A 16,830-nucleotide genomic window follows, 5' to 3' on the forward strand; every position below is an offset into this window, starting at 1 on the left:
AACTGAATCCCCCCCAAAAAAACATTTCCACGGCATTTGAACCCTGCCACAAAAGGACCAGCTGACATCATGTCAGTGATTCTCTCGTTAACACAGGTGTGAGTGTTGACGAGGACAAGGCTGGAGATCACTCTGTCATGCTGATTGAGATTGAATAACAGACTGGAAGCTTCAAAAGGAGGGTGGTGCTTGGAATCATTGTTGTTCCTCTGTCATCCATGGTTACCTGCAAGGAAACACGTGCCATCATCATTGCTTTGCACGAAAAGGGCTTCATAGCAAGGATATTGCTACCAGTAAGATTGCACCTAAATCAACCATTTATCGGATCATCAAGAACTTCAAGGGGAGCGGTTCAATTGTTGTGAAGAAGGCTTCGGGGCACCCAAGAAAGTCCAGCAAGGGCCTGGACCGTCTCCTAAACTTGATTCAGCTGCGGGATCGGACCACCACTACAGAGCTTGCTCAGGAATGGCAGCAGGCAGGTGTGAGTGCATCTGCACGCACAGTGAGGCGAACACTTTTGGAGGATGGCCTGGTGTCAAGAAGGGCAGCAAAGAAGCCACTTCTCTCCAGGAAAAACATCAGGGACAGACTGATATTCTGCAAAAGGTACAGGGATTGGACTGCTGAGGACTGGGGTAAAATAATTTTCTCTGATGAATCCCCTTTCCGATTGTTTGGGGCATCCGGAAAAAAGCTTGTCTGGAGAAGACAAGGTGAGTGCTACCATCAGTCCTGTGTCATGCCAACAATAAAGCATCCTGATACCATTCATGTGTGGTGTTGCTTCTCAGCCAAGGGAGTGGGCTCACTCACAATTCTGCCTAAGAACACAGCCATGAATAAAAAATGGTACCAACACATCCTCCGAGAGCAACTTCTCCCAACCATCCAGGAACAGTTTGGTGATGAACAATGGCTTTTCCAGCATGATGGAGCACCTTGCCATAAGGCAAAAGTGATAACTTAGTGGCTCGGGGAACAAAACATAGATTTTTTGGGTCCATGACCAGGAAACTCCCCAGACCTTAATCCCATTGAGAACTTGTGGTCAATCCTTAAGAGCCGGGTGGACAAACAAAACCCCACAAATTCTGACAAACTCCAAGCATTGATTATGCAAGAATGGGCTGCCATCAGTCAGGATGTGGCCCAGAAGTTAATTGACAGCATGCCAGGATTGCAGAGGTCTTGAAAAAGAAGGGTCAACACTGAAAATATTGACTCTTTGCATCAACTTCATGTAATTGTCAATAAAAGCCTTTGACACTTGTGAAATGCTTGTAATTATACTTCAGTATTCCATAGTAACATCTGACAAAAATATCTAAAGACACTGAAGCAGCAAACTTTGTGAAAATTAATATTTGTGTCATTCTCAAAACTTTTGGCCATGACTGTACACTAAAGTACCCAGTTTTTTTTCTTTTCTTTTCTTTTTCTTTTTTCTTCCAAACTGCCTCTGGAAGCAACATCAGCACAATAACTGTTTGTCGGGAGCTTCATAAAAGATCACCATGGTTGATCATGGTTCGGGCTAGGCCCCTTAGTTCCAGTGAAGGGAAATCGTAATGCTATACAGCAGACCATGACATTCTAGATGGTTATGTACTCCTAACTTTGTGGCAACAGTTTGGGGGAAGGCTCTTTCCTGTTTCAGAATAGCAATGATCCCGTGCATATAGCGAGGTCCATATAGAAATGGTTTGTCGAGATCGGTGTGGAAGAACTTGACTGGCCTGCACAGAGCCCTGACCTCAACCCCATCGAACACCTTTAGGATGAATTGGAACACCAACTGCGAGCCAGGCCTAATCACCCAACCTCAGTGCCTGACCTCATTAATGCTCTTGTGGCTGAATGGAAGCAAGTCCCCGCAGCAATGTTCCAACATCTAGTGAAAAGCTTTCCCAGAAGAAGCTGTTTATATCGGCAAAGGGGGACCAACTCCATATTAATGTCCATGATTTTGGAATGAGATGTTCGACGAGCAGTGTCCACATACATACTCATGTAGTATACCACCACATTTATTTTGTTCAGCTAAGAAATGTGGCAGTCAAGATATACACTCTGAATTGCTTTTCAATAAAACCCATATCAGTGCTGCCTTGCGTAAGACACATTCTACCGTGCATGGTTCAATGCAACATCTGCTTGCTATACATTTTGAAATAAAAGACACCAGATAAATTCCATAGGAAAAATTTATTTATCAATATGCAATATCAGGATTTCAAACTTGGCTCATGGAATTTCCATTCCATAGTAACTGGTTATGTTGAACATGGGTTGAAGCTGCGTGTGAATGAAAGGCGAAATATGAACGCGGAGCAGATACAAAAAACACAAATGCACTGGGATTGCATACATGTACATTGAAAATAATACTGTATCATGAACAGAAATAAAACAATGACAATAATGACACAGAGCAGGGAAAGTGAGCAACCAGTCAAACTGAACAAGCCAGTACTGTTTAAACTGTGATGAGCAGGAAAACCAAAACACTGTATTACTACTCTAATAACATGGAGCTTTATAAGTTCATGTACTGTACTTCCACTCTCATGTCGCTAATCACTGCTCGAATATTTTCCTTTGTGAGCGGCCTGGCCACCACACACAGCACAGCAGAGTCTGGCTGAACTTGGCTGTGTGGCGGCTGATAGCTGAAGAAATGTCTGGGGCTTGAGCTGCTTTATCATTAAAGAGAGCCAGAGATAATATTGTGATAATCTGCAAAGGTCAAGAGAGCATCTCCATTTCACCTTGAGGGCTGACAAAGGAGTGAGATCGAGCCATGTATGCTGGCATTATTTATTTCCTAAAGTCGCAAGCTCAGCAGAGCTCCAAGCACGCAGCTCCCCCTTGGACTCTCACAACTAGAGATGGAATGACTGTATTTAGGGAAACTGGCCCAGAATAATATACTGCCAAAGAGATGCCCGGAATAATGCTTTGTTCATCTGAATATTTTAAATCAGCATGGGTTTATTTATTTACCTATGGAGTATGTTATTATACTCAGATGAATCTTGATCAAGGCATTAGATATTTAACTGGTTGCTGACCCTCCCCTGTTTTACGTTCACTAACAGTTCCATTGATTTCAAGGGGTGACTGTCACAGAGAAAATTGATTACATGTATAGTAGAGTGTCTAGCCCTTCTCTAGGTTCCCAATCCAGCACCCACAAACAAACAGTCTGGGACAGCTAGAATGAAACTAAGGGGGGGGGGGATCTCTCATGCTGAATGTATGTGGTGAACCATGATACGATGTTCTTCTCTCCTTGCAATGCCTGACACTTAAACACTGTCTCTAAGAGATGTGTCATCTATTATCGGTCTCTAAAAACAAAATCTGGATTTATATGAAATGTATTTCCAAAAAGACATCTATTTACAAAATTCTGCATACAAAAAAAACAAATATGTTCATAAATGGGGCTCTATTAAATGTAACTTTTAAATTGAATTTTTTCACATATTTACATTATTTTAGGCCACTGAACTAACCAAACAATAATAAACAAGCAGTAAATGGATGTCACTTCTAGGACCACATGGTGTTTGTGGTAGTGTTAATTGAAGACCATACAGTGGTGTAGACATTATCCTTCCAACATTTTGACGATTATCATTGTATTCAACTATACCTTTACCCAATGACAAACCACACACAATAACCACACAATGTTTGTTCAATATTTGAAGAATTTGGATTCTGTTGGTCACCAGTTTGTCATTGACTTCATCTGAGTTTTTTTTTAAAAATCACTTATTGAGTTGTGCCCTCGATAAAACTTAGTTACAGTATTGAACAAAATATGTTTAAAAAAATGTAATGCCAAATCATGATTACAGTCATTTTACATATGTTGTAAACAATGTATTTTTTCAATGTAGGTGTCAATGTACAAGACACTAGGAAGGCAATAGTACATTTTTTCTAGGCCCTTTTTAAGCCAAACAAATGTGAATGTATCAACATAAATCCAGACTGGGAAAAAATAAAATAAATGTTTTATTATAAAAGAACAGGCAGTCTGCTATAGCCCTCAAAGCAAACAAATATGTCTGTGTACAGCACAGGAGGTTGGTGGCACCTTAAGAATCTGAAACAATGCCAACAAACTGGTCGCACATGTCCTGCTCTTGCTGCTATACTTCTTAATAACTTTAAATAATGTCAATGTTATCAGCATTAAAAATATGCCAGAATAACCTCTACTGTAAATACAGGACAGTATCTATCTTCTTTCACAATAAACACAGACAACAACGGGACCAACTTCAGAACATGGGGACAAGATATTGACACAGAAAATACTGTACGTGTAATGATTTGTGTTAAAAACTATTTGGTACCAGTGTAATCTTCCCTGGTCTTTGAAGTTGCCATGTGATAGGAATTGTAAGTCATTAGTTGTCCTCCTGTTGACACCAGAGATGTTTAAGCGCCACCCTGTTGCGGTAATAATAACTCTTTAGGAATTAAAAAAGCCTTTTCATGAGCAGAAATAGTTTAAGATAAAAATGTTCTGTATTGCCTATTACGTTTATACAACAATTTGTAATGTAGAATCATTATTTACTTTAAGTGTCTACTCTGTGCCTCATCTGCGCTAAGTGATTTTGAAAGGTTTGGTTTTCCCACCATCGCACAGCTGAGGAGAATAGGGACTGGAGCTGGTTGCCAAACTCTTTCTATTATCATTTATTCTCCTGAAACTAGCTTTTATTGAGATGCACAACACACATGATTGACATTACCTGCACCTACTTCTCATTCTGAGCACATGACTGAACCAGGCACCATGTCTACAGTATGTGACTATGAATGAATTCAGACCCAAAAGAGAATGTGGAAAACAATAAAACCATCCTTAGCAACATCCCTATCCATTCCATTGTCTCCGGGTGCAGAACTAACACTACAAATGTCATACCATTCGGTGAACACCACTTATTCCCTCCAAAGCCATCCAATTCTTCTGAGAGCACGACCTTTAGGAGGGAGTGAAAGGTTTGATAACATCTTAATTGTGCCCACACCTTTTCTGCTCATACAAATCAGATCTTGTTATTATTTTTCACCGAAGGGAAAACTCAGGCCTAATTTAAGAGGAGCAAAACCCCTTGAGGCTTCAGATACAGAAGTGACTTGTCAATTTGAAACAACCTTTGTTTTCTTTTATTTCAGTCATGATGGCCTCTCACCATGATTGAGTATGAGCTATTTGTTTTTTATTCATTTATATCCAGGGTGAGGCAACTTTGTTGCTCGTTTTTTCCCGCCACAGTTGCATAACTGACTTTGCCTGTTCAGACAAGCTTAGAGAAGTAGAAGATGAGACACTTATTTCACACAAGTATGTCACCTAGATGTGTGTTTTTTTTAAAATACAGTACCAGTCAAAAGTCTGGACACAACTACTCATTCAAGGGTTTTTCATAATTTTTTTAAATGTTCTACATTGTAGAATAATAGTAAAGACATCAAAACTATGAAATAACACATATGGAATCATGTAGTAACCAACAGGACAATGACCTAAAACACCTCCAGGCTGTGTAAGGGCCATTTGACCAAGAAGGAGAGTGATGGAGTGCTGTATTAGATTACCTGTCCTGCACAACCACCCAACCTCAACCCAAGTGAGATGGTTTGGGATGAGTTGGACTGCAGAGTGAAGGAAAAGCAGCCAACAAGTGCTTAGCATATGTGGGAACTCCTCCAAGACTGTTGGAAAAGCATTCCAGGTGTAGCTGGTTGAGAGAATGCCAAGAGTGTGCAAAACTGTCATCAAGGCAAAGCGTGGCTACTTTGAAGAAAATATATTTGTATATGTTTAACACTTTCTTGGTTACTACATGATTCCATATGTGTTATTTCATAGTGTTGATGTCTTCACTATTATCCTACAATGTTGAAAATAGTACAAATTAAGAAAAACCCTGGGATGCGTAGGTGTGTCCAAACTTTTGACTGGTAATGTGTGTATATATATATATATATATATATATATGTATATATACTGTATTTATATATATATATATAAGAGAAAGAGTGGCAAAGTATCACTAAAGGACACATGAAAAATATTAATATTTACCATAATATTGTATGTATTAACTAGATATACAGTAGAAAATAAACAACGTTGAAGGAGCAGACATTGGTGAAGAGGGAGCTACTGTAGGTGACTGATAAAAAAGAATAGTGCAGATAAAACATATTAAAGGGAAGTGTGTTATGCTATATCATCACACTGTGCCTTTTTCTGTCTCTGAGCAGACCATGGAGGCTTCATTACAGGAATGGAGCCCATGAGTGACAGCCCTATCACGGGTCCTTTGTTTGTGTAGTATACCCTGTTTGCAACTTGTCTCCATTGTCAGAGCAAAGGCTTTTCTACTCCATAGGCTTGACCATCTTTACAGTCCTCTCAGACACACAGAATAGCGAAACTTGGGTGAATTCAATTTCTAGCAAGAAGCAGGAAGAGAAGACGACACAAACCCTCCAAAACCTGCCCTTTGGCCTATCTGGAAACAAAAAATTATTCAACTACCGTGTCCATGACGACCTGTTTTTTATTTCTGTTCTTGTGATGCTATTTTGAACATCAGATGGACAAGGTAGTAAAAGGTAGATCAGAATTCTCCCCTACAAGCAAACATCCTAAAGATAGTCTTTGCTCAGACCTTGTAGTAGATGTTGGCTGGGCTCTGCGGGGGCATCTCCTGGACTATATAAACCGGATGGCCGTAGTCCCCGCTCACCTTCTCGTAATGGGGGCAGTAGTTGTTTTCTGTAGTCCGTAGAGGGATGATGATGTCACTGGGTTCTGAGCCAGCGTTCCCAGAGCACTTGGGGCTGGCCAGCGTGCTGAGTGACAGAGCGGTGGTCCGCTGCTGGGTGTGCTTGCGGTTCCTCTTCCTCAGCTTGATCAGCAGGACGATGAGGATGATGATGATCAGCAGGAAGATGACGCATCCCGCCCCGATGGCAGCAAACAGCGCTGGCTTGGAGGCAAAAATACCCTCTGCTGAGTTGGACTTGTTGTCCTGGTTCATGGTGTCTGTGGATGGAAAAATAAAGGAATCAGTTAGCAGCAGGGAATGAACAAGTGGTGGTCTGCTTGGCAGCCAAGTCAGACAAAGCTGTACTGTTGCTGATCAGGATAGAGGTGGAACCCTGCGAGGGTGCAAATGGGTTCTCAATGAGAAAAAGGCTTCTTCCATTATTTCTCTGAATTGACTGAGTAGCTAGGGGCTTCCTGACTGTGTGGCCTTTGTGAGCGTGTGGGGGTGTCCGTTTTCCACAGATGATAGCTCATTTCTTCTTGGCATGCATCCTGAGAGCGAGTGGAGGATTAAACTGTGTATGTTTAGCCATATGTTATAACTCCACATGAGGGGGTAAAGGAAGAGAAGCTGTTTAAACGTATATAACCGGCTGCGAGGGAAAAGAAAACAACACCAGTCCCTCTATTAGACACAGAGGATGAGGATTGAGTCCAATTAGAGTGGCATGCCTATTTCCTGTGTGGTCCTGAAGCATCCCTCCCTCCCTATCCCTCCCTCCCTTCACTATGTATACTTCACTGCATCCCAGCGCTGTCTGCCTGGGAGCACAGCTTCTGCCGCTGTCTGCCTGCCTGCCCAACGCTGCTGCTGCACTGTCAAATCAGAGGCTGCTAGCTGCATTTACACTGGGGGTAGAGGAATGGATTCCACAGTGATCCCAAACATAACCAAATCACTACTAGAATTATTCCCAGCTCTTATTATTTTCTTTCATTTTTGCAGGGTAAGACGGCCCTGATGAAAGGGGAAGAAAATCCCATTTCAAAGTTGACAGATGGAAAACAGTCGACTATTGATCTTACAAGAGACCATAGAGCCAAATGTGTGTTGAAGGCAATGGAGCTGATCAGTGTCTGTCAGTCCCCACTGCTTTTATTTTCCAGCATGTCGAGTGAACAGAAGACTAGTTTGTGAACAAAATACTAGTTCGTTCTCGCTCATATTAATGAAGTCAAGACCACCTGCCGGTTAATGAGCATGAGGACGTTATCGTGACATGGAACATTAGCTTTCCTCAAGATCGTCTGAACGATTCTAAGACACTAGAATTATTCAAATGACTTTTGGGTGAACTAATTTTCACATTTGCACCTAACTGTAGACCCATGCCAACACTTCAGAATGTTCTGAATAATTTATAGAAATCTATTCTGGCCATCTCTCTACCCAGTTTAATTTAGATGCTGAGCATGAATGACTGTGAGTGTTATTATAATGTGCTTTCCTCACACTCTGCTGAGACCTTTTCTGCTTCCAAAGACCTTAATGGCTCAGGAAAAAAATGTGCATACAAATTAAAACGAGGTATTACCTCTTTGTATTACAGAGGCAAAACAACATTTGATCTTTCCACTGAATGAATGATGGGCAGAAGGAAGCAGCTTGATAAAAGCCTTTTTCTGCCATAATAAGCAGATACAGATAGTACCTGTGCTCCTCTGTCAAAGCATCAACACCATAAAGGCAAAGCATTGTACCGGATATCTCACTATATTTTCACTTTAGTGCAGAGGGATAAACCTCCCAACAGTATCTCTGACTGTTTAAATGCTGAAGTATTTGTAAATTGAAACGTATCATTTTGCTCCTGCTGGCAGCTCTGACAATAATCCCATGCATTTATTTTGTCTGTTGTCCTGATTTGGCTTTGGATCAGTTGTGCCCATTTAGCCGCCGTTCAGCGTTCAGCTGTGCAGACAGGCATGATAAACTGTGCACCTGTATTACATTCCTCTTCACCTGTGGTATGAGAGAAGTCAGACGCAAAAGGTTGTTAGGCGGAGCTCTCATGTGCAGGTAAAGGAATAGCACAGAAACAAAAGTTCAAAGTAACACACCAAGAAAGATGACTGTCAAACCTTCACATTGAAAGAAAACCCCACTGTGGGAGACTTGGCAGCTCTCCAGGATGAGAGGGAAGGCCATTTTGTTTGTCCTGCTGCAGAGCCAGAACTCTAGGGTCCAAATGACTTTCTAAACCTATGTAAACTTTAGCATTTTCTGCCTCCCTGTGAAAAAATACCATTCTGGTGACTGAAACCCAAGCAAAACAAACACAAATTGCTATATCTAATGTGCAGAAACCCTGCTGATGGATTTAATAGTCTCTGATAATTTGATCATCTGCCGCTAGATCTCAGCAGAGCAGATATGGTTTTAATTTTTCATTACCACACTTGAACACTGTGTCTATCTATCCACATTACTACTCAGCATAATTAAAAAGGTAGATTAGTGTAGCTTTCTTAAACCAAAATGGAAAAATATAATACTTTTGTGCCTGTGTTTGTGCATGCGTGCGAAACAGAGGATGCGGGGTGGAGCTATTGGGTGCTATTGGGTGGAGCTATAGCAGGACAGGCTCCACTGGTGGGTGGACCTATAGCAGGACAGGCTCATTGTAATAGCTTGAATGGAATAAATGGAGCGGAGTCACACATGTGGTTCCCATACGTTTGATGTGTTTGTTAGTGTTCCTTTATTAGTTTCCAGTCTTTACAATGAGCCAATCCTCCTATAGCTCCTCCCACCAGCCTCGCCTGGACTGAGAGAATATGTGTGTGGCAGACGTGGGGAAGCATTGTACTTAGAAAATGCAGTTACAAATGGTTTCACAATGTGGGATACAGTATTGGAAGCAAAACCATGACCTTTTGGCATTGAAGGTTACAGTCCAATCCACTGATAATGAGGACTATAACACAAAACAAGGAAACAGGGCTCATACTGAGACAAATATTCCTTTTCCCACAATTTTGAGCATCCTCACCTTTGTTGCCTGGCTCCACAGCCCCACCACTGCCCCCCTTTTTCTTATATGGGCTGGTGGTTGTCTCCTTCACAGTGTTGTCCTGGTCTTGGCTTGGCTTGTCTGTTATAACTGGGTCCGGTACAACTGTGTTTGGGTCTGCAATTTAGATGAAGAAAGTCAACAAAGTTAAGAATACTGTAAATTCTGTTGCTCTTTTTATAATTTTCCATTAAAGATTTGAAAATGGAGTTTGGAATGGGAGCCATATTTATCAGTTCCTTTGAACTCAATTTCTTCAAAGTAGTCGATGGCACACTTTTCAATTTAAAAACGGACAAGTCATGATGTCATATTTTGAGACATGTATCAGGACAGTATCTGCTATACCTTGCCAAATTAAGCTATAAGAAATGATGTAACTTGTCTCCTGACAAAAATGCATTTGTCACTTTTTTCATGGTTCCCCTGAGTCTCATCGATGCCATGCAGAAGTCTACGGGGATACGCTGGCATTAAGGGAGATTTCATCGACTGGAATATTATTGAAGTGTGCATATGAGTTTTACTGCCCCTCCTTCCAAGAGAACTTAGAGATCTTTGAATTATTTTACTGTAATAGTTTATAGAAAATATTCTAAATGTCCAATTGTTCTATTTTTAGAATAGCATTTTAAGAGCCCTAATGGAGGTGTGTCTCTTTGGTTATTAACACAGTATTTATAAAGGCATAGCTACAGATATTTATTATTTTAAACCAGCTCATATTGCTGCTACAGTGTGCTATGTATAACCTAAACTGCACCCTCAGTTTGTCTGTTTGATTACAGTTATTAAGAGAACTATTGTTCCAGGCGCTTTGGTGGTGTGCTGTCTGCTACTACTGAGTGCTAGTTTCTAATGTGCAACACAACAAATGGATATGTCAACAACCACTAAAGAATCTCCATCACAAAGACAATATCACACATTTTAACATGACAGCTTGTTCTATAAAGACATTACACACCCCATACTAATATAAATGTGACCAATTCACCTGAGTTTCAAACATCGACAGGCCTGGCTCTTTCTCATTATACTAACATTTTGAAAGCTTTGTCTGCAGATAAGAGAGAGTCCATCAAAGCCATCAGCCTCCCTTTAAACTACCCAGCATACGGTACCATACAATCTCATTTCATGGGTGAATAGTCATCTTATAATTGCATAAAATTCAATGTTCATATACAAATCAATAAATTAAATCTCATAGTGTGCAGTAATACAAGAGTGACTCAGTATGAGGAAGTGTATCAGCAGATTAACAGTCTGCTATATATCCAGATATTGGTCATATGATCGTCTCCAATCATTGCCATTTATGTTAACAAAGGCATTTTTTTAGAGATAAAGTTCTCTCCATGAAAAATATAGGAATTACTTTTTACATTTTTAATTTTTTTTTTACAAAAGGGTTTATAGCTTACTGTATGTATCCTCTTCTGATAATATAACATTTGTTCATGTTGCTTTGTGTGTATTTAACAATAATACTTTAGTGACCGTTGCCCTGGATGAGTCAGTGTAATAAAAGCAAATACGATACCGTTTCTTCCTTACTTTATTGTATGTAAACCGTTTCTCTGTGTCTACAATATTTGTGGCAACAGAGTTGCTATGACTCAGGGGCTGAAAATAGGACCCAATCCTTCAGCAAACACGCAGATGAATGTACTATGACCTAGGGTCGGTAACGTCATTGCTCCAAATCCTAAAGAAATAAACCGTTGCATTCCAATCGTAACTACCTGCACAAGACAGCACAGTTAATGACATCTATAATCTTTTTACTGTTTCCTAGCTTCTAACATAATGGGCATCTTGTGCATTAAACACAGATTTACGCAAACAAGTCTTGAGAAAGACAAAAGGAATGTCAAGCCAACTATGATAATTATTATCTAAGGTCAGCTATACAAATAATCCCTATCTGTAGAATAAGAGTCTTATCGGCAGACCCTCCCTTTGTGGTTTGTTTGTTTTGGATGTGTGGACGCTGACTAGGGCAGTGATTAAGACTGACCCTGCCACTCCTAGCATGACGGCAGGCCAAGCAAAGGTCTCTTTAGAGACCTAGCTACACTCTTCCAAAGAACCTAAAAGGGTTCTTCGGCTGTCCCCATAGCAGAACCCTTTTAAAGAACCCTTTCCAAGTTGAACTATTTTGGGTTCCATGAAGAACCCTTTCCACAGAGGGTTCTACATGGAGCCAAAAATGGTTATCCTATGGGGACAGCCTAAGAACCCTTTTGGAGCCCTGTGTGGATGAGTGGGCCAATATATCAGTGAGGATTTAAGGAGAGGGAGAGTGCATGTGCTGACTGATGCATATATATGGAGAACCTGGGTTTTTCCAGTGGTCTCATCTGTTCCACACGGCTGATGGTGCGTCTTTATTCCTTCATCACATTGATTTGTGTTGAATTGGTTTGTGTTGGCCTCGTAATCCACTGTCAGCATGATTATGTATTGAGACAAATGCGTATACATGTTGCACAGTGTTATTTCTAAAAGCTAGTGAGGACATGCCATGGCAGATTAGACAGCCCACACCACACCAGTGTAGAATGCCTGGAAACTCTTGCCCCACTTATCTCAATACATTGACATTATGTTAAGGCTGCTGCCTCATTTGGAAAACAATGTTAACACTTATTTGAGTTTGTGACACTGTGAGAGACAAAGTTCAAATTTAAGAGTGACAGTGTGTGAGAAACCTGGGCTCTTCAGGCAAAGCAATCTCATTCATGTTAGACCAACAGACAGTCTAAGTTATAGGACAACAGGTAGTCCATAACATGCTCTATGGAATGTCCTCTATGTTTTCCACAGATTTAATTTGTCATTGTGTGAGTGAGGTCTTTTGGTATGTGTGAGAAAGTGTTTCAGTGTGTCCATCTGTATTTGCACAATAGCTTTTCTTTGTTTCATCTTTCCCTTCTCAAAAAAGAAAAGTAAAGAATGGAGTGAAATGTGATGTCTGAGGCCCTTATTTTATGAGTGATGAAGTCACTGGGCGACTCTCCACACACTGTGAGCAGCGGAGTATCCCACTGTAAAACCCACGCCCGGGGCGTCTGGCTTTATGAACAATAGCTCATGAAACGCTCCTCTTGCACTGCAGTCATGACAGTCCCTATACTAAGCTTTCATTATCACTCATCCATACTTATATCCTGCCTGGCTCTATTGTGACTGCCTTTTACTGCTTTTCTGGCATTCCTGCCAGCCCGCATTGAGATGCTTACTTACCCTGGCCCACTTTCATGACGATCTTCATGGAGAGGGTGTTGCAGACCCCTCCTTCCCTGTTCTCTAGACCCTCCAGGGTCCCATTCGACGTGGCTGTGATGAGACAGAAAACAGTGTTGGAACATAAATAATAATTACAGCCACTCAGAATTAATGTATGGCTTGATTGTTCATTCATGAAGAGAAAATATATTTGCTTCATAAGATACAATCTAACCACTTGCGCTGAGAAAATACTTTTTAACATCAAGCTGTATATATTGCTTTACAACAGGTTCATTTTCTAAACCGCACACTGGTAATGTCCGCTCAGGCTGTGGCACCATATAAAAACAAGGCTCTATTATTTTTGAAGGTGCTGCTTATATCTGTACATAGGGAAGGAAATGGATGATGAAAAGTGGTGTCTCCTCCTACTAAGACATGGCTGTGATAGTAATCTGATCCCAAGGGAATGTGGTGGCCTTCAAAACACTGCTGAAATCATACATGTGGAGAGAGGGAGGTGTGCACAGTGCACAGTCCAATAATGTATATGTAGTAATCACTTTTACCCACCTCCTCCTATCTCTCCCCCTCCTCTTTAAAACAGGTTTTGTACCAAACATTTGGCAAGGCATGTTATGCCAGAAGCAATTATCGCAAGCTGCAAATGCCAGGGGCTTAGCTTTCTCTTTCGGCATGTCCTGTAATTAGAGACTGGGTGGCACAATGGCCTGCAGCCCTTATCTCTGAGGGGCTTTCCTTCAAATCAATATCCACTGAGGGGAGCTGAGGAGGCCAGGGGACAGGGGAGGCCAATAGGATCTCTGTCGCCCTGTGTTGCTTCTGTCAGCTTCGCTTCCCAAGGACTTAAGTCACAGAAACGGGGCGCAATTGGCACTCTCTATTCTAAGTTGGGACAGAAAAGACCAAGGAGTGTGAATATGGATCGGGTTCTCAATAATGCTTTCAGCCCATATATACGAGGAGGTGGTTTCCATGCCAGTGAAAGCTGGGGCCCAACCTGCCCTGTGTGATTCTTTTCAGACCTGCTCCGTGGGTATTTTTACCTCCAGAAACCTCCGCTTTTTTCTCCATCTGCTCCATTCTCCCCCTCACATGGCACTAAAGGGACGGCCACCTTATTAGCTGGTCCAGATTCCTCTCTCATTAAGAGTCATGAATGAGTTGCCATGTAGGAGAGTGTTTGACTAATAAGGTCCCTCTCCAGGAGAATCAAAGCCCCTCTCAGTGGAGCCCAGGCACAATGGCGGTGGGCCGGTGAGAATGGGGCATGTGGCGCTGCTCCAGCAGAGGTATCCCACCACACCACTGGCTCAAATCACCAACCGCTCAACAACACAGAATGGGAGGCCTGTGAACCTGATTTCACTCTTTCTTTCCCACATTTTGTTTTTTCATTCTTCAAGGATGCAATTAGAAGACAGAGGACACACAAAACCGGGCTCATGACAAACATTTTGGATTAGCAATTTCTTCTTATGGAGCAGCCAGATAGAATAACATGAGAATTTGAATTATTTTGTTTTACAGGCAAAGCTTAAAGGAGCTTATATATTTCACTAATGACACCCTGCATATACTGACAGCCGTACAGTATGGCCAATCAAGAGACATTATAATGGAAAGGGATTCATTAAGTTAAGGAGCTGTGAGAGGTACAGCGAAAAGACAATCTCATTGACTATTGGCCAATGCAGGGAATAAACGTGGAACCTAGCCTACCTACAAGCCGCGACCTTAGCTGATTACATTACCTGACTGTCTCATTCACATTGCATGCTATATCATGCAGGGCACTTTCTGTAACTCTTTTACTACTACTACTACCACCAAATGAGACTTCTTTGTCAGTCGAGAGAGGCTCCAGCAAACTAATGTTGGGTTTAAATAAAAGTGACAAGCTAACCTTGAACAGTTTGATGGAGCAAGAGAAGCAAAACACTAGACACAATTCATTAGTATTTTCTGATTGCATTAACCACCAAATAGACTTACCATGTTTCTCAAAAACCAACTGTCTCATACATCCTATATCTGTCCAGTATTCCACAAATAGAACCCCTCATTTGACAGATGCCTTTTTAAACTTTGTCGTTGAAAAGGTGGGCTTGTCTTATTAGGTTTTGAGCACTCATGAAATGAGAATGGATGTGAGAAAAACATGAGCAATCGATAGCTTACAGCACTTAACCCCAAGAACAAATTGCGTTACAAAAAAAATTTAACGGATCCTTAACGCTCTGTTAGTGGAAAGTTGAGGCAGTGAGTGGGAGAAAGCTCCGCTGCCGTGAATGATGTCACAACCATTAAGATGCATGGGCCTGGGAGAGGTGCCAGGCTCCGACCGAGTCGTCATGCACAATGTGAGCATGCCACCGTGCCCGCGAGAAGCAGGGCAGAGATACAGACAACTGTCCAACAAGGCCTCTATTTATAGGCCACTATGTTGCCCATCAGAGAAACACTTAGATTCCAGGACAGGAAATCACGGCATCACTGAGAAAGGATAAGGGAATTTTATAACATGCATTGCAGTTGTCTGTTATTATTGTAATAACAATTATTGTATAATTGTTTGTCACTCAACTCATAGTTGGTTCTAGGACTGTCAAGGCCAACCTTTGAACTGGGAAAACATAATTTAACACAGGATATGAAGCAGGGTCATCAGCAGTCCCATCTCTTCCACAGCTGCTTAAACTGACTTCTGTTTTCAAGGGAACTGGGGGTCACGTTTCACAACTCATGGGGCTCTGAGATGTTGGAAAGATATCTTTACCTTGCAACAACACTGGTCTCTATCATTCAACTTCAACAAAGCTACTGCACTCGTTCCATGAAACGGAGTCTGGAAAATAGGTATTCCAATGTAAAAGTCTGAAATAATAGTAAACTCTAGAAAAATTCAAGGACAATACTCAAACTATTCCGTCTGGGGGGTACTAGGAAATGGTCTTTTTTTGTCCCCAACTGTACTGTAGTGTACCAAAAACATCTGGAGGACATCTTGAGATTTGAACACAGCAGATTAGTTTAGGGACTGGGGATACTTTTTGCATGACAGCCTGTATCGACAAAAAGTTCCCTTCTTACCCAATAGATCAATGATTTATGTTGATAAAAAAACACCTTTCGGGGAAAGGGGGATACCTAGTCATTTGTACAACTGAATGCCTACAACTGAAATGTGTATTCTGCATTTAACCCAACCCCTCTGAATCAGAGAGGTGTTATATGTAAGATTACCACCTCAAATTATCAGGGCAAATGTTTGTTTATTTCTAAAGAATGTGGACCATATAGTGCATAGTTCAGGTCTGAGAATTCTAACTCGTTCCTAGGTATGTTTATAAGACTGAGATGGGACCCTTTGTTAATATACGGTGCTCAAAATATAAATGACTTACTGTATAGCTACCAATTATAAAAATCCCCTTGAGAAAGTGGAGCCTTTCTGTTTGAATCATAGCATGGTTGTTTGGAGCCTTTACCACTGGGGGTAGGGAGCCAACAGACATTAGCACATAATTCATTTGGCAAGAATAAGCTCTATATGCTATAGTGTGTGGCTCTGAGGGAGGCTTCATGACTAAAATAAATCTTGTGCCATTCTAGGTTTCTTCCTTTAGCACCTCTAATTAACTCCAACATGTTTCCTCTTGATTATGGTTTCTTTCTTTG

General features: G+C 41.2%; 1 protein-coding gene across 1 annotated transcript in view; it reads right to left on the minus strand.

Annotated features, from left to right (window-relative positions):
* Positions 1-2,192: 2,192 nt before the first annotated feature.
* LOC118390269 (ephrin-B1-like) overlaps positions 2,193-16,830 on the minus strand; it is a 79,056-nt gene continuing 64,418 nt past the window's right edge. The window contains exons 3-5 of the mRNA XM_035780660.2: positions 13,144-13,236; positions 9,871-10,008; positions 2,193-7,093 (exon numbers count right to left, since the gene is read on the minus strand). Coding sequence (XP_035636553.1) covers positions 6,711-7,093; positions 9,871-10,008; positions 13,144-13,236 — 614 coding nt within the window. The 3' untranslated portion in view covers positions 2,193-6,710. The remainder of the gene's footprint in view (positions 7,094-9,870; positions 10,009-13,143; positions 13,237-16,830) is intronic.

Source organism: Oncorhynchus keta, chromosome 11 (genome assembly GCF_023373465.1).
Source record: "Oncorhynchus keta strain PuntledgeMale-10-30-2019 chromosome 11, Oket_V2, whole genome shotgun sequence".
Taxonomy (NCBI): domain Eukaryota; kingdom Metazoa; phylum Chordata; class Actinopteri; order Salmoniformes; family Salmonidae; genus Oncorhynchus; species Oncorhynchus keta.